Below are 23310 nucleotides of genomic sequence, written 5' to 3'. Positions count from 1 at the left end.
GAACTGTTCTGTCTGACTTTAACTACTGGCTATTAAAAAGAAACTTTCAGCATGCTGATATCTGCTGGGAGAAGAGGCTGAAGGAAATAGAAATGTAACACTATCCAACCCCTCAGGAAGTAACGCAGTTTCCAGGCCCGGCGGGTTTTATGAGTGTGCTGGCCCTTTAAGGCAGCGCACTAACTCTGGGATTTGGGAGTGACGCGGATACGCGAGCTACTTTGTCCCTCTGTTTCCTTCGCTATGAAAAATATTTGGACTTATTAGAACAACGGCTACCAGCGAAAGTTGATTGGTTTAATTATGAAGTCGATTTACACGTTTTGTTAAGAAAACGTGTTAACCAGTGGATCGCCCTGGTGTTTACTTGGTGACTGATCAAGTCGGGATTGTGTTTGTTTGCGGGCCGTCCTTCCTCCGAGCTGCTGCTGCTGCGGCGGCTGGGATAACTTTGGAAGAAGTTCTTTGTATTCAGGAAACAGTTTGGCAAAGAACATGGACTGGGGCACAGAACTTTGGGTGAGTCCACCGTGAGAAGAAATCTAGCCAGGGTGACTGTAATGCACTGTTGTTCTGCACGCTGACGAAGTTGCAGAAGGAACAAAGTTTGGCAAATCAGTTTAACTTTTTCTTTTCTTTTTTCTTTTCTTTCTTTCTTTTTTTCTTTTTTTTGCAAAGCGAAGCACTTATGAGCGCTGCTCTTTTTTGTTGCATTTTTGTATTTGCAGCTTTTCAATAAAGACGCTTTATCTCTATTAGACTTTAGTCATGTAAGCGATGGGACATATGAGGTCGTGTTCACGGTTCAGGCAAAAGTATGGAGATTGATTTCCTGCAGTGTCCAAACTCAATTTGTTCTGCATGCGGGTACTTCAGCTGTATGAGGGTTGTGTCTTTTTTTCTCTGTTTACATTTGGTCACACTTGGCTTCCATAGCGATGAAATCGTCTGCTGTGATGCGACTTGGCAACAATGGCTCATCACTGATAAGGCGCATCTACCTGACAAAGCACTGATTTCTGTGTTCTGAACGCGCATAGAAGGGCCCTGTGCAAGATTAAAACCAAATCGAGGCAGCACAGCCTTGTCGTGGACGCTAAGCTATTTTCTTGGAAGTAGAAGTGAAAGGATTGGCACTGTCCTGAACCTTAACAAAACAAGCTTCGCCACTTGTATATTCTCAGAGAACCTAATGTGTAAAGTGGAGCAGTGCAAAGAGGAGGGAAAGGAGGTTTTGGCCTCATTACTCTCTCCCCCTGGGTATGTACTCTGTCTCTTTTTTTCATCCTATGCAATGGTGCAACAGCCTAATTAGTTTTGCCCTACTTTGACAAAAAAAAAAAAAAAATCAGGGAAGCTCCTTTTACATTGCACAAAGTTTTTACAGGAGCTTTTAGAATGAATTCTGGACATAATAGTTAAAAGTGCAAATGATCATTTTTGTGTGTTTTACGCCCAAACTGGCCCACCAGGTCATTCACATTCCTGTTTGCATAATTGGTTTTGTTAATGTTTGGCTGCAGAGTCAAAGCGCAGGGCCTGTTCAGCTCTTTGGCATCTGTTCTCCTGATTGTTGTTAATCCGGTGGCTATTTTAAGCAGCTGGTTGTTGGTGCAGTGCAAGACTGCAGGTTCTGGGGTTTAGTTGTGATAATGAGTTCAGGTCCCGTCGATCAGGTCTAGTAAAATGTCCCTAATTTTCTGCAGGAATGAATGATTCAGGACTGAAACATTTGTGGAACTTTTATAGGAAAGCGTCACATCCTGGGTGGCTCCTTCCAGCATTGAATGACTTCAAAGGAAGTTGGATACTTTCTTTGGGTTCAGATATGGAGACGTTTGAGCACCTGTTGCTAACGGTTGTAGCTTTCTTATTATAAAACATATGTATATGTTAAAAGGACTGTGTGAAGTTGCTTTATAGAACTGCTTCTGATTTATGAAAATCATCTGAGCTCTAACCGCCTAAATGAAGACCTTTTAAAGCTAGTTTTGACTGTGGCTTTAGGGCGATGATAAAAGGCAATAAATAGTCTGACCAGTGCTGCGGCTTCACAGGACACTGATTTATATACACATCATTTTCAGCGTTTTAAAATTGCTTGCATTTCTAAATATAGCCATAGTATTTTGAATGAAGTGGGTATAATTAAATATTCCTTTTTAAGATAGGGGTAGATCCAATTTCTTCCAGTGTCTTTTAGTTTTAGTTTTTCTTTCTTTTTTTTTTTTAGAAAAATGGTGCAACCACAGTTGCTGCATCCCTCCCTGTTGTATTAGAGAATGTCCAGGACTTTACTTGTAGATCAAACTAGGGATACTTTCATTGTTTGGAGTCCTTTGAAATGTTTTGAGAATGCTGTTTATGCTCCTGGGGCCAAAGAAGGGGGTGGAAAACATCCAGTAAAACTGGATAAAACTGCTGTTTTCTTCCATAATGTGAAAAGTGTGCAAGAAAAAAAAGCCTGCCTTTGTCGTACCCTGAGATAAACGGCGTTAGAATATCTGTTAAAACTTACATTTGCAGATATGTATGTGGGATTACAAAGTGCCAAATCATTTAGGGGGACAAAAAGAATGCTGATTGGAGCTTCTCAATCACAGACGTTAGGATAAGAGGTTTTATCTTGATGTTCAAGTGCCCATTTATCTATCTGAGATCGCATGAATGTGATAATTCTTGCACCTTTTTGTTTTTGTTTTACGAAGCTGTTTTTTGTGTGTGAAACTGCAAAAAATGCAGAAACTCAACAGGGTTTAAGATCTGGAACCTAGTGCACACGTCCAATCTGCTGAGGCAGTTTCAAACCTTCCTCTTCGTTTCTAATTTGCGATGCTGTACTACAAACTGAAAACCAATCCAAAAGCCGAATATGCAAATAATATACGAAGTCATGCAAAATGCTTGTGGCCGGAGCTACCCGTAGCACACAACTTTTTATCTGCACTGTCATGTTGTGGTGGAATGAAAGGGTATGAACTCTTGGGATATTATGCATTCTTATCCACCTAAGTATCAAATTACAATCCCATAAAGCAGATTAAATGAACCCAAGCACCTTATTTAAAAAAAAAAATAGACAATTTCTACCTTTTGTTCCCCACCATGAGAACATTTATTTGCAAATGTCAGAAAACATGAGTATATTTCCAGCTTTATTTGATAATTTGACAGGGAAATTAGGGCCACACACCTGTTCAATGTGACTCGCATCTCATCGTATCCCTCATATAAGACAATGGAGGTGGGAGTAACATTATTTGAGCAAGTTCTTGTAGCCTGTTGAGTTGCACTTCACTGAAATACCCTCACACAGGTCATTCCAGCTGTTGCTCTAAATGCACAAAGGAAATGTTTATGGAAAGCGGATGTATTTCCTAATACAAAAGAAACTGTAAAAGCTTCTGAAGTTTATCCAAAACCAAAAGTCTCATCAATGGGAAAGGTTTTGGTTTCACTTATTTCTGTGTGGAAAGCAAAAGTTATCTTGGTTTTAATCCTCGCAGATCATTGGCATTTATAACTAGGTTCACCGTAACTTAGATCTTCATCAGTGCAGAATTTTCTGTGCATGCCTTATGGAGCAAAGTTCAAATTTGTTTTAAATGTATAAGCACTAAGAAAAAGCAGAAATGGAAATGAAAGAATCAAATTACTTCTACAAAAAGTTTCACTGTAAAAGGACGACTCAAGTCTTTCGTCTTATTAATCCATTTTTCTGCTTTATAATTAGCTTTAGAATCCTGCAACTATTTTGTGTTTGCTAATGATAATCATCAGCAACAGTTTTTCACTTTGTAACAATCATATGCTATGAAGGTTCATTTAAGGTGAGTACTAAAAAGAAAAAGCTAAGTTTTGAATAAGAGTTTTATCAATTAAAGACTTTGCAGGAAGAACACAGGAATGCCTTTTTTTGTTGGTATTTTAGAGCTTTAATTGCTCAGCAGATTGCAGCCCTCCTTGACTCTGTCCTACGATTAGCTCTGCTGTGTGTCATTTGAGCTCCATCTCTTTTCTTTAACTTGAAGAGCTTAAAAGGTGCTGAGGAACAAGGCTCGACATGTAAGGAATCCCTTTTTCACAGACTCCAAGTTCAACCTAAAAGTCAGCTGCAGGGTTAGTCAAAGACTCTGGGAACTCTTTTTTTTGTTTTTTTGTTTTATGTGCATAGTGTGGGAAGACTACAATTTCTCAACACTTCCAGACTTGTCTCAGCTTGAAGGTGTCAGAGCATCACTTACTAAAAGACAGAGAAGAGACGGAGGTAGGGATTAAAAAAAAAATCAATTCAATTCTTCCATCTCGTGTGATGGAGGAATTTAATTTCTTCTATAAATAGCAAAAAAGCAAACAAAATAATTTCTTGGCTGAATTTTTGGAGACCATAACCGACGTGCATTGGGTTTAGTTTATTGCCTCCCGGTCTAGATTCTTCTAGGTGCTCTAAATCTCGGAGAAACATCACAGCTGTGGCCTGGAGGTCAACTCAACTTCGAGGCTTTCTTTTCCTTATTTGTCTTCCTGCTCCTTCCCTTAGGATCAGTATGACATCATAGAGAAGCACACGCAGTCCGGCCTGGAACTGGTGGAGAAGTATGTGAAGTTTGTGAAGGAGCGGACCGAGATCGAGCAAAGCTATGCCAAACAACTGAGGTAGGCCTTTTAGACCAGCTCGCATTCTTGTGTGCAGCTCAAAGCATCTTGTGTTTGTGTTTGAATGTTTGCATGTTGGAAGGTTGTTTATGAAATGCTCATTGGTCTTATGACTGCTCTGGGACAGATTCTAGTTTGTCTCTGAAACACTAGCCCGATTCTCCAGCTGCTGCATGCTTTCTGCCTCTCGTCTCTCTCTATCTATCTCTCTCCTTCTCTCTCTCCTTATCCTATGCACTTTTCTCACCCAGTTGCTTCCACGCACACACAAGCCCACATCTGTTGTAGTGCTGAGCTCTGCTGGAGAGGGGAGGAAGTGGGAGCAGACTGGCACATGATATAGTGGATGTGGTCAAACGGAGAGTGAAAGGAGGAAGAGTGAGAATTGAAATTTGTTCATAATCTCTAGTTTTTATTACAGTTGTGTTAAATCCCCCTCCAAAAAAAAAAACTGCAATTGTTGCAAAAGAGTTTCTTCTTTCATTGGATGTTTCCCATTGAGTTTGTTGAATAATTAGGTTTCACTTTACATCCACATCCACAGGAATCTTTCAAAGAAATATAACCAAAAACGAAGCAACAAAGACGAGCCAGACTGCAGGTGAGCAGCTGCTTTTGTTTCAAAGTCTTTATTCTTTCTGAGGAGTCCTTCTGTTGCTACAGTTACTCATGAGGCTGTTTTGAGCCGACGCTGGTGACATTTTAAATTCCCTGAGAAGGAAACGGGAATAAGGAAGTCACAAGCTCCTTATCATAACTTGGCGTGCTGCAGAATTTTTGTGTAATTATCATCTTATCAGCGGCCCTCATCTCTCCACCCTTTCCTTTCTCCTACTAAATGACAGGCTGTCCAGCTACCAGTCTTTTGTGGACATCCTGAATGAGATGAACGACTATGCTGGGCAGAGGGAGCTAATTGCTGAGAACATGATCATGAACATTTGCATTGATCTCACCAAGTACCTGCAGGAACTCAAACAGGAGCGAAAGACGGTGAGCTTGATGTGGAGCAAAAAGTATCCAATGATTTTTAGCCACTTAAGACATGAAGTGGATATAAAAAGACTTGCACGGCAGTTTTTGTAAGGTGAAAGACTGAGACAAAGTATAATCTCAAAGTGTCATCTTACAGTAGCGTGATGTTTATTGTGTACAATTCAGCTGAAAAAACGGATATATTTGAAAGAAAAAAATCAGATGTAATTATAATTTAAGTATTCACTCTTGGGTTTAATTCCCAGCCCAGGTGTTGTAGCATTAAATTAGCATTTTTTTCAACTGTGCATGTTTTTTTTTCTTCTTCTTTTTGGCTACTCCTGTGTCTTCCCAGTATCCAAAGAGATGCTTCTTGGGTTCATTTGCGTCTATTGATTGCACCTTGGATTAAATTTCTATTTTCCTTCATATCGGATTGTTTACTTTGAATGGAAAGGCTTATGTCTGCAACTCTGCTTCTCAGTCCAGACACAGAGAATGCAGATAATTGTTGTCACATGTAAAACACAACCAGCTAAGCAGAGGTTCCTGCAGCTCCTTCAGCATTACTGTCAGGTTTCTATTAACTCTGGTAAATGTTTTAGTTAAATAGTAGTAGGTCCATAATTTCTCCAATTATCAGTGGCTATACTGTCCTAATATTTATAGGGCCAATGCTGTGATTTGGTTTTGGTATCCTTCTCCTGACTAATACCTTTTTAATCCCTAAAGTTTTCGCTAAATGTATCCAAATGCCTAGAAAATTCTAGTAGGGCAGCTGAACTTTATTCTGTGGCGATCAGTCTCTCCATAATGAGTTGCTGCTGAGAACTCAATACACTTGTCTTTTCAAAAGAAGCTTCATTAAGGTACGTTTTTAAATAATTTATTGATTTCTATTTTCTTCTAAAAACCAGTGGGTGTTTGCTGCAGTAACTGAATTGAGTATTCATTTGCACACACAGCCCAGCTTTTTTATCTTAGCCGTAATATTTGTATGCGCGACTTTCATTTTGTACAGTTTTGCAAGTTGTCGCATTGCTTTAATCAAATACACAAGGTCTTCTCAAAGTTAAACAGTGCTGTTTACTATACACTTGCATACGGGTGTGTGCCTGCATCACCATATTAAGAAATGGTTTGAGAAAATACCAAATGTTTTTTTTTTTTTTTTTTGAGTCTTGTACAGGAGTAGCATGAGGAAGAAATAGAAAAAGTAGATGTTTGGAGATTTCATTGCTGCAGCAGGAAATACGTTTAAGTGTCTCTTGAGGGAGGTCTGGTCTGTGCCGTGGTGTTTCGTTTCTCAGTGAGAAACATGCCGTCTTTGTCTTGTTGGACTGCAAAGTACAGCCACATGCAGACACTCACTGAAGATGCCTCCAACAGACACACTGGTATTTGTTTTCTCGTCTGTTTTGCTGCGTGGCTCTTTGAGGTCATTGTTTATTCTGTGCTCTCCTCCACATTTCTCTCCCTCTCCCTCTCTCTCTCTCTGTCTCTCTATTTTTATAAATGTCTGCAGTATCTATTGGAGGCCAAGAAGGCCCAGCAGAGTTTGGAGAGCACCTACAAGCAGCTCGACAGTGTAAGTCCAGTTTTGCTATTGAAAAATCTTCTTACACGCGTCTTGATGGACTCAAGGTTGAGTAGAAACACAATCAGGCGAGTGGCTGCCAAAGCAGTTGAGTTAGGTGAGTTTTGTTTATAGTCAAAATAGATGGAACAAAATTGGAAGCAACCTTATTCTAAACTCCTTTTACCCGCGCAATCAATCCTAACCCTATGAATTAGTCACCATCTCTGGTAATCGGTCTTTTAATTTGAATAAAACGATTCACTAAGAGGGTGAAATCTCAGTTAAACATTTTTTTAACATTAAATCACCAGTGTCACAGTATTTGGCACCCGTTCTGTAGCTCCTCTTTACAATCCCGTTTTGCCAGTCGGACAGCTCTTGGTTTTCTATTAGAACGTTTTACAATATTGGAGCAAATAAAGAGAGGAATGTTTGGCTGTTCCTCTTTGGACGGTCTCTAAATCATTCAGTTCTGGGACTTGCTCTTCCCTTCCAGTCACCTCACCGTGCCAAACAGATTTAGCAATCTTTTCTAGAAAGATCTTGTGGCCACGCATTGTCAGCTTTCTAGCAAAGGCCACCAGGTTTTAATTTAAAATCCTTTGGTATTTCACAGAGTTTGTCCTGGACACTAACAAGGTTTTCAGTAAATTATGAGTGGTGTATATTTGCATGCCATATGTATAATATGGCATATACATAATTACTTAAGTACTGTGCATGTTTGTTGTTTAATGCAGCACAAAAAGTTTTGGAAGGTAAAGGAGTAAGAAACTACACATAAGTTGTTTCTTGGACAAAATGGTGGATGTTGGCTAGAAGAAATTTTCTTTATTAAGCCTTCTTCATGCTTCACCATACGATCACATTTTGGACCATTTAAATTTGGGGACGACGTATCCCTGTTTTAACATGACTCTACAGGACACAGAGGAAGATCTATAAAGATCCAAATCAGTGAGTTTGGTGAGGAAGAATTTGACTGGCTGGCCCAGTCGCGATCTGAAATTGACAGAAAATCTGTTCGGGCAAATTTGAGTGGAGACTGTGAGCCAGCCGTCCTCGTCCAACATCAGTGTCTGGCTTCACAAATTTGTTTGTAAAGAATGGACAAAAGATCCCTAAACTAAATCAAACTGAACGCTTTCTCAGAAGATTCTAGAATAAACATCAACCTCATGAATTAAGAATAGGATGCTGCTGAAGTAAATAAATATGTGACATAGGATGAGAAAATGGTAACATGCCAGTATATTTGAGCTGTAGTTTCTTTTATTATCAAAAGCAATCCTCAAAAGCCATTTATGGTCTACGTTGCTGCAATTGAGGAATAGCTGGTGAATTACTGACAATATCCAGTTGGCTCCAAATTCAACCCATTTCATTGTAATACACTGATCAAAGAATTGAATTTAGGTCCAATTAACTGAAATCTAAATAGATCCTAATTATGAAACGGCGCAATACAGTTCAATACAGTTACTCCAGACAAACGGGTAGATGTGATCACACCTCAGTAGAGAAAGTAAAGTGTTTGTTTTTCTCCCCTCCAGAGTAAAAAGCGCTTTGAGAGAGAATGGAGAGAAGCAGAGCGCGCAGCACAATATGCAGAGAAAACGGATCAAGACATCAACGCCACAAAAGCTGATGTTGAAAAAGTAAGAACTACTGTAGAATACACACTGGAGAGAGAGAGAGAAAAAAAAAAAACACTTAGCGTGATTCATGTTGCACTTTTCAACCTGTCTGCTTCTTCTGCGGTTTTTAGGCTAAGCAGCAGGCGCATATGAGAGCACGTGTAGCTGAGGACTGCAAGAATGACTACGCTGCTCAGCTTCAAAAGTACAACAAAGAGCAGAGCCAGTTCTATTTCAATGACATGCCACTTATTTTCAATGTAAGTGAACCTGCTGCAGCCCGCAAACCTGCCACCGGTGGCCCTGTGGGTTCTGGCATAACAATGATGTGACGAGAATTGATTTGGTATCCAGATCTTAGAAAATATGCAACTTAATTACACTTGGGAGCAGACAATTACATCAAACCGTACTGCTAACTTTGGAGTGCTATGTTGAACATTTTGCATTTTTGTCAGAGTCCTGCAAAATACACAGTCTGAACTCAAAAGATAAATGCAATGAGGAAAAAACAAACAAAAACAAAACGTGTTTTTATCATCTGCGGTCCCAGAAACGCGTCTTATTTGTATGGAAGCCTATGAGAAAGGTGGTCCATCTGTCATTGATTTGTCATTTTCAAAAGATTTTCAAAGATTGCAATCGCTATTTTTTAAGTTATTTGATGGAATTCAAGGTTCCTTAAAGACTGGGAGCATCACAAATCTCAACTTTAGGCCTTAAAATAGGAGTGACGACATTGTGCACCAATACACACATCTTCATTTCAAGTGATGACTGTTTACTTCAACCGTCTTGTTCTTTCTAGAAATTGCAGGATTTGGATGAGAGGCGAATACGAAAGTTGGGACATGGCTACATCTTGTTCTCAGACACAGAAAAGAATGTGATGCCCATCATTGGCAAGTGCTTGGAAGGGATTACTAAAGCTGGCACTAATGTCAATGAGAAAAATGTGAGTTGGTTTCGACGCCGAAACATTTAATTCTGCAGAGCAGAGCCACACAACAGTTATTTCTTCGGAAAGTATTATTAACAATTGTGCTTATTGCAGGACTCCATGGTTATAATAGAGCAGAATAAGTCTGGATTTGAACGTCCTGGAGACTTAGAGTTTGAAGACTACAGCCAGGGTATTAACCGAGCCTCCTCTGACAGCAGCCTCGGTACGCCTAAAGGCCCCATGGACCTTCTGGGGAAGAACAAGAGTAAAAACTTTTGGCTTTTCAAGAGGAGCAAGGTAGGACGTTTTCTCGTTACAGTCCGACATTGATATGAACTGACTTTGACAGTTATTTGAATGAGTTTTCTATTCCCCTCAGTCGGTGATTTTAAAAATGTATCATCTATTGCGGATACCCAAGTCGATGATAAATTCCTCTCCTAAAGTGATTGATTTGATGGCTTGTTTTGTCAGTGAAACTTTGTTTTTCTGTGAAATAAATATGCCTGAGAAGAATTAAAAGTTTTACAAAGATGTCAAAAGTTTTTTTTTTTGTGAACTTTCACAGATACAAAGTTGATAAGTTGCCATGCTTCAAGTTCCCACAGAATCACTGAATTTATAGGAACAAAGTTACGCTCTGTTTTTATACCTCAAACTAATGGTTTACAATAAATTCAACTTTTTCACAGCTACAGATTTTTCTGTTTTGCTCAACAATATTGAATCTCATTTAATAAGAACTAGTATGACATTTGCACAGATGCTCTGCAGTATTTTAGATCAATTTAAATCTTCTCTTTGTTGATGTCTGCTTTAGATTCGTTGTACTTTTCTAAATTTGTGAGTTTGTTGTTCTTGTGGATGACGAAGGGTTTGAGACTACTCGTCTAGTTTTCTTCTGTTTTCTGACATTTACAGGAAAAAACACCAGTCAGTCTCTTGTTTTCTCATTTACTCACCACACATTATGTGTGCTGCATATAGTTCCTTTGTTCCCTGCAGGATTTATAGGATTTATATATGTTGTAGTTTGCTGCTCCAGATTTGCTCTCAGCTTTGCTTTACCGTTTTCTGTGTTGTGGATTTATATGCTCTGGCTTCTGGATTGACTGCTCTGTCAGCAGTCTGTGTTTGTGTGAGTTAATGAAACCTCTTTGCCTCAGTTCCCTACTAGTGTTTAGACAGCTTAGTGTTGTGTTTGGGTTATTAAAGCGGATTCCTTCTCATTGAGCACTGTAAGAGCTTCTTAAAACTTTTCACATTTATATTAAGACTTCAAACTATTTTGCTGTTTTCTTATGGAAGATCAACAGAAATTATTTCATAATTGTGAAGTTGAAGGAAAATGCTAAACAAATTTTCCTTTTTTTTTTTTTTTTTTTCAAAGTCCAGTGTACATATTTATTTATCCAGCTTATTTTTATCCAGTAAAAAAAATTAAGTGGCATCCACCAAGTAACTGGGTTTTATGTGAAGCTCTTATTGGTTTGTTAGAGATAAGTGAACAAACAAACTGCATCATGGAGATCATAAAACACACCAGAGAGCTGATGAATGAAGTTTTAGAGAAAATTAAAGCAGATCCAGGTTAGAAAATGGTATCTGAAATTTGAACAGAACACTGTTTCTGTCCAAATTGTATTTATATAGCACTTCCCACAGGTTATTAACCATGAAGTGCATTACAATTAAAGGAAGCATAAAAACACCGATTTAAAAGAAGAAGAAAGCCATCAGAGGCTTCCCCTTCAGTTTGCCACAAGCCATAAAGGTGCATCCATGCAAATTATTAGAGGATGGAAAACATCATACACTATTGCCATAATGAAACATGGTGGTGATGGCATCATGCTGGGGGGATGCTATTCTTTAGCAGACAGGGAAATTGGTCAGTGTTAAATTGGACGATGGAAGAAGTTAATATGGGATAATCACTAAAGTGTTAGAGCCTGCAGAAGACTTGTGACTGTGGAACGAGGTTCTGAAAGCATATTCCTGTATTGGAATGGCCCAGTCAAAGTCCTGCTCTAAACGCAACTGAGAATTTGTGATAAGACTTCAAAACTGATGTTCACAGAAATTCTACATCCAGTCTGACAGAGATCGACAGAGCAAATAAGAATTGGCACCAAACTCAGTCTCTGGATCTGTAAACGCAGCTCCGCAATACCTGTTGCTGCAGTTACAGTGGAAATATGTCACAAGAGGTCTGAAGAGAGAGAAGAAGAGATAAAATACATATATACAGTTCATGTATTCTTTGCTTCCACTTCACAAATGTACTCCATTATTCTGGTTTATCATAAAAACCCTAATAAATGACCTAATAGTTTGAGGTGTATATAAATACTTTTTCTAGGCCCTGTTTGTTTTTGTTTTTTTTACATGGATATGCAGAAGTAATTAATCATTTCAGTCACTGTAGTTCACTTCTGTCACAATGAAAAGAATTTATAATGAAGCGTAGCAGGAATTTTTAGTAACGCTTTAGAGGTTTAACAGGCAGAAAAACAGCAGCTGCGCTACTTCCCTCTCACCTTCCCCTTTTTTTTTCTACAGAAACCAAGTTTGAAAGACATGGTTGAGGGGGAAAAAGGTGAATGTTTAGTCTGTTATCTTCTAATGCTCATATCTTTCGAGAGATGGATACATGAGAGCTTGCAATATGAGATTCGCAGTGTAATGCTTAGCGTTAAGGGCAGTGAAATCCTCTTTGCTGCAAATAAACAGGTTAGTTTGTGCCTGAGTCGTTACTGTTTCATTTGTTTGAGGTATAAAATTACAGCTTTCATACTTTAGACTCTGGAGCTACTCACATTTTCTGAGTTTTACCAGCATTTTTCTGAGGTGGTAAATGTAATTGCTCATTGTCTTGGCAAGTAGAAGCCCTTTCAACATATCCACAAACATTAATATTACAGGCACTTGGTGTTTCACAGAAAAACAAAAACTTTTTTTCAGGTTTCAACTCTTGGGTCAGAGAGTCCATTAGGAGCAATAATTAACCAGATTAAAAATGTTAATGTTACTATTTTAGGATAATAGTTGACTTCTTGCTTGGCAGAACCAGGAAATCCTCCAAATAGCATTTGTGGTGAACCTGTAGTTATGGCAACACACGAAAAACACACCAACAATGTGAATACTTTCTCTATTCTAAAGCATAGAGCATTCTAAAATTAATGCATGAGCCTCTTTCGTCTCATTTTATATACACTCCAGCACTTCTAGACAAGACCTTTTGCATGATCCTGTCCCTGGCTGCGAGTGAATAAACCTTGACCCTCCAAATACACACAGACACGTACACGTATCTCTGCATCCTGGCTTCCAATAGGTCAACTTGCAGTCAGCATTTTGCTGTGCTTGTGGTTTCATGAACACGGGACCCAAACTACATTGAATTTTCCTCCGTGGGCCTCCACAAACACACTGCCTCTATTATTCTGCCCAGGACCTGGCACAATGTGCATCACAACAAATTCTTTGTGCCAACATAAGAACGACGCCGAGTTAAGATGGAGCAACTCAAACTGACAAAAATTTATGTTGGTCCGTTAGTATCTATTTGGAGCATAGGGTACTTTACACAGCTGTGAAACTTTAAGCAACTTTAATATCCCCACACTGGTGCTATGGTTGGCCGACTGCTAACCAGCTAATGGTCCCCTCCTCCAATCCCAACACTAAATGATCCCTTCCTCTTTCCCTGCAGTGTTCTGCTTGTTCAGCACCTCTTCTTCTCTCTGCATGTCTTAGTGGCTGTGCTCAGCTGTGCACTCTTCCTGTTCTGTGTACGTGTGCGACGCAGAGCTCTGTGTCATCAGTCATGCTCTCCTAATTAGACCTTAGAAGTGTGAATAGAAAACTGGGTGTACTGGTTCAAGTAGCTCGTGGTTTATGTCTGGCCCTTAAGCAGTCCTATTAACTACGCTCCTGTTGTTAGAGCCCCATAACGCTAAGAAATGTAGCCCCAAAGTAGCAGCCATTCACATAATAACAGTCCTGTACTTCGGGATCTCTGTGTTTACACACGGGATCTTGTTGCAGGGCAGTTTAAGCCCGTCTGCATTGAAGACTTGAAGCCATCAGCCTGCTGTGTAATTTAGCTAATGGACCCCACCCCACCACCTTTCGGCATGGATGTAGATGTTTGTAGTTCACTCCCGTCATGTTGTCAATTTACCCTCTCTCTAATAAAGGCCATTTGCCCTGCCTCAAAAATCTATATCCACTGTTGGTAATTAAGCCAGCTATTTATAACGACTGCACTGGTTTACAAGCTGGTTTTATTTATGTAGGTCAGCTTCTGGAGTCTGCAGCACTGTAAAAGAAAAAAAAAAAAAAAATTTCCCTCGCATTGAATCCTGATGGTTAAATGTTTGCTTTTACAGTATTGATGATCGATGCACGACACAAGGTACAGGCTTGTAAACTGTGAGCAATCTGCTACGAAAATAAACAAGTGTAAGCTGTTCAATCACAAAAAGGCAATTAAAATGCTGTGAAGAGATGGGTGGAAAGCTTCAAAAGAAAGAGAGCCGCTAATTTTGAAATCTGAAGCCATACAGATGTTTAGTCTTGGTGGCCTGCCCCATGATCCTCACTGAGTCTTACGCTGCCCTTCAACTTTTACCCGAGTTTTGTTGCAAGTGTTGGGCTGTTGTAGCACCAGTGTGGAGGCGATGGCTGGTTTCTTACTGTGATGTTTTTGTGCTTCTGGTCATTCCATGCAAGTTCACGCAACTCTCCAAATCCGTACTTACTGCTAGAAAACTTAAGTGGTCTTAGATTCAAGTGGTATCAAAAGAAAATTGTAGTTTCATCCCCATTTTTCGATTGGCTTTAGTAAAAGACAAATTTACAGAATTTGGGTGGGTTTTTTACAGCAATTTATTTCTGTTCAAGAAAATAGAAAAAATTGGAAACGTATACTGATTTGCAAATTTTAAGTTTGCTTACAGGTACAAAATAGAAGCAGGAAGGAACAAATTTTTGCATTTAGGAACAAAATGGTGCATACAAAATTGGTAAAGGGATTTGGGTAACCAGGAGCTCAGAGTGGCTTTTGATTACTGCAGAGGAAGTTGTACAAACATGACCAAACTCTTAAAGATTAACATAAGAAAAGAGTCCATCAGGATCTCATTAATTATTTTTATTTTAAGTTTCCATAATTTACATGATTGTTTATCCTGCTAAAATGATTGTGAATTGGCATGGAATGTCCTATTTGATTTGAGCCAAAGATGTATCTTTGTGCTTTCATGCTGTTTAGGCTCGTTGCTGGGTTTGTGTTTTCCTTCAGGCATTGTGGTGCGCTTTAATGTGTTGACGGTGTCTTTTTCTTTCCTTTGTCACCATGTTTTGTTTGTTTTTTTTTGTTTGTTTTTTGTCCTCTCTGTCCCCCCCATATCTCTGTTATCCTCATCTTCCCCTCCCCCCCTTTTTTTTATACCATCTTATGCCTGCACACCTCATTTTCGGGTGCTGGTGCGTTTGGTCTTACCCGACCCCCAGCTCTCCTCCTCCACACTCACTCCTTTCTCCACACCCCCTGCCCCTTCACCTCCTAACGGAGCCCCGTCCCCCAAGTTTGGCCGGGACCCCCTGTCGTACTGTTTGAAGGAGATCAATAAGACAGTCAAACCCAGAATCTCTTCCTTCCGGACACTCAGGAGATCGGTGAGTGACAAGAGGAGATGATTCGGGTGCAAGGCCACCAACACTTCTAGTGACATAGACATTATTCTCTGCTCTTTGCCTCTCCAAAACCTTCTCCATCATTATCAAAGTTAAGGCATGCATCCTAAAGCATACTCTTTTGCATACCGATTAACATATTTGTGACATAATGCAACCATCTTTTGAGGTTACCTAAGCAGGTAAACAGTTAAAGTTACTGTAAGGTTTTTACTGGATATGTGCTGTTTCTCTTTCTCCCCTCAGAAATTTACCCCAGACAGGATCATGGTAGGGTAACAATGTCATCAAAAAAAATGGTGTGGGGGTCTAAGTTTTTTAACTCATAAAAAAATGGACATGTTTTCTTTACAACATCTCTTGTGTAAATTTATGTTGTTATTCCTCAACAACAAGAACAACAACAAAAAAATCTTGTAATGTATTTGTATTTATTGATGACCTTTGGTGTTGTATTGAAAAGGTGGCCATCTGGTGGAGGAAAAGTGACACTTAGTTCAGGATGAAACTTGTCAATCAAGAATCCAGTTTGCAATTTTACTTTTGTGTCTCACCTCTTTAAAAGTTTTTTATCTATATATATGTATAGCTTTTTTGGGGGGGTCTAAAAACCACATAACTGTTGCTAGTTTGTAATTGTTGGTAAATGGGAATTGACTTTGTGTTCGGCTCTCTAATGAGCTAATTTGTCTAAGAGATCTAAATAAGCGATCTAAACTTTGAGCTGGTTGCAAAGGGCATTCTTTCTCACCTGTCTGGTTCTGTAGTGACGGTGACGGCACGTTTACGAAGGTGACAAATATGAGTCCGAGTTCAGTGCTAACCCACCCTTCCTGTGACGACTTCTTGCAGCCTACGGTGACGGAGGACTTCGGCCATCTCCCCCCGGAGCAGCGCAGGAAGAGGTTACAGCAGAAATTAGAGGAAATTTCTAAAGAGCTGCAGAAGGAAGCGGATCAGAGGTGTGTGTGTGTGTGTGTGTGCGTGTGTGTGTGTGTGTGTGTGTGTGCATGCACATGACGGCTTCCTGCCCATTCGTAGCAATCCCTGTTCGAACCTCTCTGCTGGAAGAATAGATACAATATTCATGCAGTGTAAACAAGTCTGTCTGAGCGTGAGTGAATTGTTTACCCACCCCTGAGGTGTGGGGGATCAAAATTCCACCGAAAGTCACTTTGCTTCTTCTCCCCCCTTGTTCATGTCTTCTTTCTTGTTTTCTTTTGCAGCGAAGCGCTCGGAAAGATGAAAGATGTTTATGAGAAAAATCCTCAAATGGGAGATCCAGCTAGTCTCGCAACCCAGATCAGTCAGACGTCTCAGAATATAGAGAGGCTCAGAGGAGAGCTGAACAAGTACGAGGTAATTATCCGCTCTGTTCTTTATTCATAAGACGAAGGCCTCGTTTCATTATAATTTAGGACCCTGGGTTATGTGACAGTGTGCCAGTCGTGCAGATAAAGCTGGCAACATTAAACGCGTCTCTGTTATTGTCAGACTTGGCTGTCTGAAGCAGGTGTTCGGGGGGACACACTACGATACAGAGCTCACTCATTTAACAATAATGGAGCTCATGAAGTTCTTAGGTGGGTTGATTTTCTTCCTTTTTAGAGATGCATTTAAAGCAAAGTGTGTTTATTCTCTTTGTTTCTAAAAAGACGGGTTTCCTTTTTTGCTTTCCAGTCCTGATGGCGCACATTCAGATGAAAGCACTCCCGACCCCTCTCAAGCTATTTATGCTGAGTTTGATGACGACTTTGAGGATGAAGAGCCAGTGGCGCCCATCGGGAAATGCACAGCGATGTATAACTTCCCTGGTATGTTTTTATTTTTATTTAATCTAAAATATGTTATTTTTATTTAGTTTCTGAGTCAATTCTGTTTTGTATGATTGCATTTATTTTTTTTACTTCAGTTTTTTTTTATTGTAATTTCAAATACCGTATAAAAAGATTGAACAAATTAACAAATTAAAGTTCCAGATATTTTATTTTCCCTTCAAAATAAATGACTGGGGTAAAATGAAACTTGACAGAATGCCTTGCTGGAATGTTGGCCCAATCCTAAAAGGACTGGTGTAACTGAGTCAGGATTTTAGGCCACTTTGTCACCTTTTTAGCTCTACCCGCAATCAATCTGTGGGAATGAGATTACCACTCCAAAACATTGACTTTGTTTTGTCTTAAACCTAAAGTAAACCCACATTATTCATGTAAAGTTCTTTTCTTTTTCATGCCGAATATTTTGTTGAATGCACCAGTCAATCAAAGACACTCACAAAAGGATGCTGACACTTCCATATTTGCTTTCCCCTTTTCTTCCAGGTGTAGCAGTGATAATACTGACATTCACCTCTGTAGGGCTTGTTTCACTGTGGATACTGACACTCCTTTATCAGATACAGCGCAGCATCTTTTGCTTGTGATGAGCACATTTTGCTCCAAAACATTATTCATCTCTGAGACACAGAATTAGTTTTCTGCCTGTATGATATGACTGGTCATTCTCCTGATGTTTTGTCTTGCATGTATGTAATTAAGCAGATGAATGCGAATGAATTTGAATGATTTTCTGCTAAGGTTGAATTGGAGAATTGTGGAGATTCACAGCTGTCTCCCTGATATCTCATCTTATTTCTTTGGAATTTTTTTTCATGATGTCACACAAGAAAGCTGTGTGTTTGACATTTTGAATAAATTATTTATACTGAAATGTGCATGTAGCAACACAGCTCAGAATAACCTAAGCCACTCTTACTTTAAGCTTTTTCCAAAAAGGACTGTTTTAAGTTTAGTGTTAAAAGTAGATGGGGTTTCTGCCCTATGGACAAAAGCTAGGAATTGGTTCCACAGCAGATGAACCCAGTAACTAAAAGATCTAGGAACCACCACCAGAGAACTGCAGTGTTAAAATAAAGGGAAGATGCAATCTGATTTGTGATATAAGAAGAAGGGAAAAAAAATTATGAGAACACTAGCAACAGCATTTTGGATAAGTGGAAGCATTTTATTACAATAGTCAAGAAACAACTGCATGGACTAGTATTTTTATTTTTTTTAAAATGTTGGCAGTGTTGTAGAAGTGACAGAAGGAAATCCAACAAACCTGTTTAATGTGACTTAAAAAACAACAACAACACAAACATTTCATTTATTCTATTCTGTCTGATTTTTTGGCTAATTGGAAGCATATATATGTAGACATATAGATATATCCATATATGAGAATTGGTCCAATCACTGGGCCTTGTGGTACTTGAGTAACCGTGGTGTGTGAAGATGTCATTGACATTAACAAACTGAAATCTGTTAGACAAAGACGATCTAAATATGATTCAAAACAGACTTTTCCATTGATCCGCACATGTCCAACCTGCTGTAGGTGAATACTGTGATCGATGGTATTAAAATGGTATTAAATGCGTCTCTGAGATCTAAAAGATAAAGTGTGTATATATATATATATATATATAAAAAAAAAAAAATTCCCCTCTCACCCTCCGTGGGTGGTGTCTTTCATCCTCTGAGCTCGGGTCCTCTACCAGAGGCCTGGGAGCTTGAGGGTTCTGCGCAGTATCTTGGCTGTGCCTAGAACTGCACATTTCTGGACTGAGATGTCTGATGTTGTTCCTGGGATTTGTTTGAGCCACTGCTCCAGTTTGGGGGTGACTGCCCCGAGGGCCCCGATGACCACAGGCACCACTGTGGTCTTCACCTTCCAGGCCTTCTCCAGTTCCTCTCTGAGGCCCTGGTATTTCTCCAGTTTCTCATGCTCCTTTTTCCTGATGTTGTGGTCACTTGGTATTGCTACATCCACCACAACGGCTTTCCTCTGTTCTTTATCCACCACCACAATGTCCGGTTGGTTTGACATTACCATCTTGTCTGTCTGGATCTGGAAGTCCCACAGGATCTTAGCTCGGTCATTCTCCACCACCTTTGGGGGTGTCCCCCATTTTGACCTCGGGGCTTCCAGTCCATATTCTGCACAGATGTTCCTGTACACTATGCCCGCCACTTGGTTATGTCGTTCCATGTACGCTTTCCCTGCCAGCATCTTGCACCCTGCTGTTATGTGCTGGACTGTCTCAGAGGCCTCCTTGCACAACCTACACCTATATATATATATATATATATATATATATATATATATATATATATATATATATATATATATATATATATATATATATATATATATATATATATATATATATATATAACATATATGCGCTGTCAGTATCAGAGGAGCATTAGTGACTTTCACTGGAGCTGTAATGAGATCTGAAACCTGACTAGCTTTTCAAACAGGTAATCACTGTGTAAATGTACACACAGTTGATTCATCCATAAATGTCTGATTTTGAAGAAAGTAGTGGAGGGGGAAAAAAAATCACATTGCAACAAATTCTTGGTCTGATTTCATATTACCTGGTGAGTGAGTGGAGGAAAATATATATATTTTTTATACAGCGTATGTAAATGTCTGATTTGATATAGTCACTATGACATTACAAAGTCAATGTTTTGCATTTCAGGTGCCAGTGAAGGGACCATTTCGATGCAGGAAGGGGAAGTGCTGGCTGTAGTGGAAGAGGACAAAGGAGACGGCTGGACCCGAGTCCGAAGACACAATGGAGATGAAGGCTACATCCCTACATCTTATGTCACCATCACATTAAACAAATGAGCGAGAAAGAGACATTCAGGTTACCGTTTTAACGTCATTTCCGCCACATGTTGGAACAATCATGATGAAGCCATGTCAGAAATGGGTGAGACCATCCAAAAGTGCTTTGATATGTTTTTTTTTTTTTTTTTTACTTTTTACAAGAGAGGCACCACATCTGATTACTATGACTATTTTACTTTATCCTTGGCATACTGTAAATTTGCAGTAGAGTTCTCACTCACATTTTGGAGCAGATAGTTCTTATTAACACCTGTGTTGGTTAGGAGAATGTTGTTTTTTTTTTGGTTTTGTTTTATTTTGTTTGTTTTTTTTGTGAAAAACTGAGCTGTTACCTTTCACAACCCCTCATGCTGCAGAAGTCCATATTATGTATTACCTCTTTCATTTTTCATTTGCCTCAAGAGTGTCAGTTTTGATTTGAAATGCCACTTGAGTGTGCCCACTCGAGATTTTGGTGCAAGAATGTTCCACCTTTAACTTTACAACAATTAGTCCTCTGTTACAGTGAAACATACACACACAAAAAAACTATATACAAATTGTTAAATGTTCAGACAATCTCATCCATATCATCATGTAATTCCAGACATTTATCAGTAGCAAAGAAAATACAGCAGATGTCATTTTCTTACAACAGCTGATAGAAACCTGCTGCTGTTTTATTTTTATTAGATATTGTACTAGAGATAATTTATTACAAGCGTGTATGAATAAAAATGTTTATATTTGGAGAAAAAAAAAAACCAAGCTCTTTGTATTTAGGATGTTCGGACGTTGCTTTTTTTCCTCCTTGCACAAAGTGTGGGACGGACTGTAGCCACAAAAGGGAGGAAATATTGCACACACTAAATATGTTACATTGAGAATATTGTATTTATATAATATATATATTTTAGCAATCACAACACCACTATTGTCTTATTAGCATTTTTAACTATTCAAATAAAGGTTGTTTTATTGTAAGAGAAAACAGCAAGTTTTGAAGTTTGTTGCTTATGATGTTGCATAAAGGTTCACAAGATTTTTTTTTCTCCCTGTAGTGCAGATTACTACCTTTCTGCTTAATACTTATTTGTCTTTGGTGCCTTTCTGGTTAAAGCATTGTGTACATACCTTTTGAGCTAATTTGTCCTTTTTACGATACTTAATAATTGTAAAGCACATTTCAACAGTAGAAGTCATTATGTTCACTTTAAACTTGAAAAATAAACTAGTGAAACATGTACCAACAGTGTAAAGTATGTTACTTACAGCGGCTTGCAAAACAACTCATGCTCCTTATAACATTTTCCAAGTATTATCATGTTTTCCTATAATTCCAATTCTAAGTTTCCTGTTGCCCTTCATCGGGTTTCATCCTTCACATTTGACCAGCTGCTCTGTCTGTGCTGTAGGTTTCACTAGGGGGTGTGGCGATTTGAGGTTTTTAGTGTTATTACAAACTGAAAGTTTCATTATGATCTCCTGTGACCAGAGTACTCTTTTTTTCTTTTTTTTTTTTTTTCATACGTTTCCTGGTTTGCTTGTAACGAACATGCGGAGGGAATCTCTTGTGGCTTTCTTTCCACAGCCTTGCCACTTTTCCATAGAAAAACATCTTTGTGGAATGCTCATCTAACAGTCTCCAAGAGTCTTCACTAGTTCTCCAATTGTTGTCCTGTCAGTTAGTTTAGGATGGCCATGTCTTTGTGGTTATGCAGTTGTGCCTCACCATTAACATCTGCATATAATAATTTGAATAGTGTGAGATCTTCACATTGTTTGGGATATTTACATTTACAATCTGGCCCTCCTATAAACGTCTTCTTAACTTCATCTCTGACCTGTCTTGTCTGTTCCTTGGTCTTTGTGATGCTGCTTGTTCATGAACGTTTCCTAACAAACCATCGAAGCCTTTGTTGAACATCTGGGTTTAGATTGAATTAAGCTGCACACTGGCTTATCCTATTTACTAATTAGTTGACTTCTTAAGCAATTTATTGCACTAAGCTGCATCTAACTGTAGTAAATTAAAAAGATTTGAATGTATCTCACACTTCAAATTTGTATTCGATCTATTTTACAAGTATCCACTACTTGCAATTGTCTAACAAAAACCCAAATAAAATATGAAACACATTTTTGGCTGAAATGTGGCAAAATGTGAGAAACGTCAAGCATCTTATTGCTTTTTTTTTTTTTAAACCTGAAAAAATACCACAAAAAAATTTTATTGTGCAATTCAACCTACTTGAGTTAAAAGTTTAGAGGTTTTGCATGCATATATTCCATAAATACACATAGGAATAGTGTTTGTGTCTTTTTTTGTTTGTGTTATTGTCTGAATACATAGCGTCTCTTCTTATAGCTCACATCAAAATCCGAGCACAATGTTTGTAATAAATCTCAATTCCAGGATATTACCACTTAGAAGCGAGTAGGCATGCAAGGTTCTAGAGTTTACCAGTAGGTGGCAATGTTGCATAATTTCTTTGGTCTTTTTTCCTCCCTTCCTCTCCACATAATTGCGTTTTAATATAGTTCCTTGCATTTGCATTTGCGATTAAATTACACTAGCTTTGGAGCCATACCGTTTATTATGACTAATTAAATAACCCAAAATTTGCAAGCTTGCCACTCTATTATTACCTAATTCACAAAAAAAAAGGATGACAGCATTCACAAACGTGAATATTAACATTTTAATGAAGTATTCCGGTATATTTTCAGATAGAACGGAGCATACTGATGAGATCCACTGAGCAAAGGCAGAATCCAGCAGTGACATTTTGTGACGGTGAATAACTGGCCACATGACTGAGGAATCAGATCAAAATTTGTATGCAAAGCCTTAACCCTTTAGATGCATTAAAGGTCAGCTTTCCCCTAAGCCGATATCTTGCACTTGCCTGCAGCTGGGAGGCAATGCTGCATCCTGCCACCTCTGCTCACCCTTGTGGGGGTATTAATGAGGAGCTTCACAATGATCATGCAGAGATTAAAGAAAGAGCAATTTTAGTGCCGGATGTGGCTTCATATTTTATGCATATTGCACTTCTGGCAAAGCCCAAATGAGCTACAAAAACTGCATTTTTTTTTTTTAGGTGGTTCATAGGCTTTAGTTTGCCCATCATTAATTTTTGAAG

General features: G+C 38.9%; 1 protein-coding gene across 6 annotated transcripts; it reads left to right on the top strand.

The window, feature by feature from the left end:
- Positions 1-201: 201 nt before the first annotated feature.
- On the top strand, positions 202-21410 carry trip10a (thyroid hormone receptor interactor 10a). 6 transcript variants are annotated; one of them, XM_014983396.2, is made up of 16 exons: positions 202-519; positions 4541-4656; positions 5201-5257; positions 5502-5649; positions 7157-7219; positions 8764-8868; positions 8979-9107; positions 9656-9802; positions 9902-10087; positions 15314-15478; positions 15743-15766; positions 16349-16458; positions 16723-16855; positions 16991-17079; positions 17177-17310; positions 20031-21410. In XM_014983396.2, exons 1-16 carry the CDS (start codon positions 496-498, stop codon positions 20180-20182), a joined length of 1782 nt encoding a protein of 593 aa, XP_014838882.1. In that variant the 5' UTR covers positions 202-495; the 3' UTR covers positions 20183-21410. The 6 variants fall into 6 exon arrangements, with proteins under 6 accessions (XP_014838882.1, XP_014838883.1, XP_014838884.1 ...); XM_088007624.1 differs by lacking the exon at positions 202-519 and adding an exon at positions 529-1260; XM_014983397.2 differs by lacking the exon at positions 15743-15766 and having other exon boundaries at positions 203-519.
- Positions 21411-23310: the final 1900 nt, after the last annotated feature.

The sequence above is a fragment of the Poecilia mexicana genome, unplaced genomic scaffold (genome assembly GCF_051168715.1).
Source record: "Poecilia mexicana isolate PSO_F unplaced genomic scaffold, ASM5116871v1 scaffold_8, whole genome shotgun sequence".
Classification (NCBI taxonomy): domain Eukaryota; kingdom Metazoa; phylum Chordata; class Actinopteri; order Cyprinodontiformes; family Poeciliidae; genus Poecilia; species Poecilia mexicana.
This window is presented reverse-complemented; position numbering and strand designations above follow the sequence as displayed.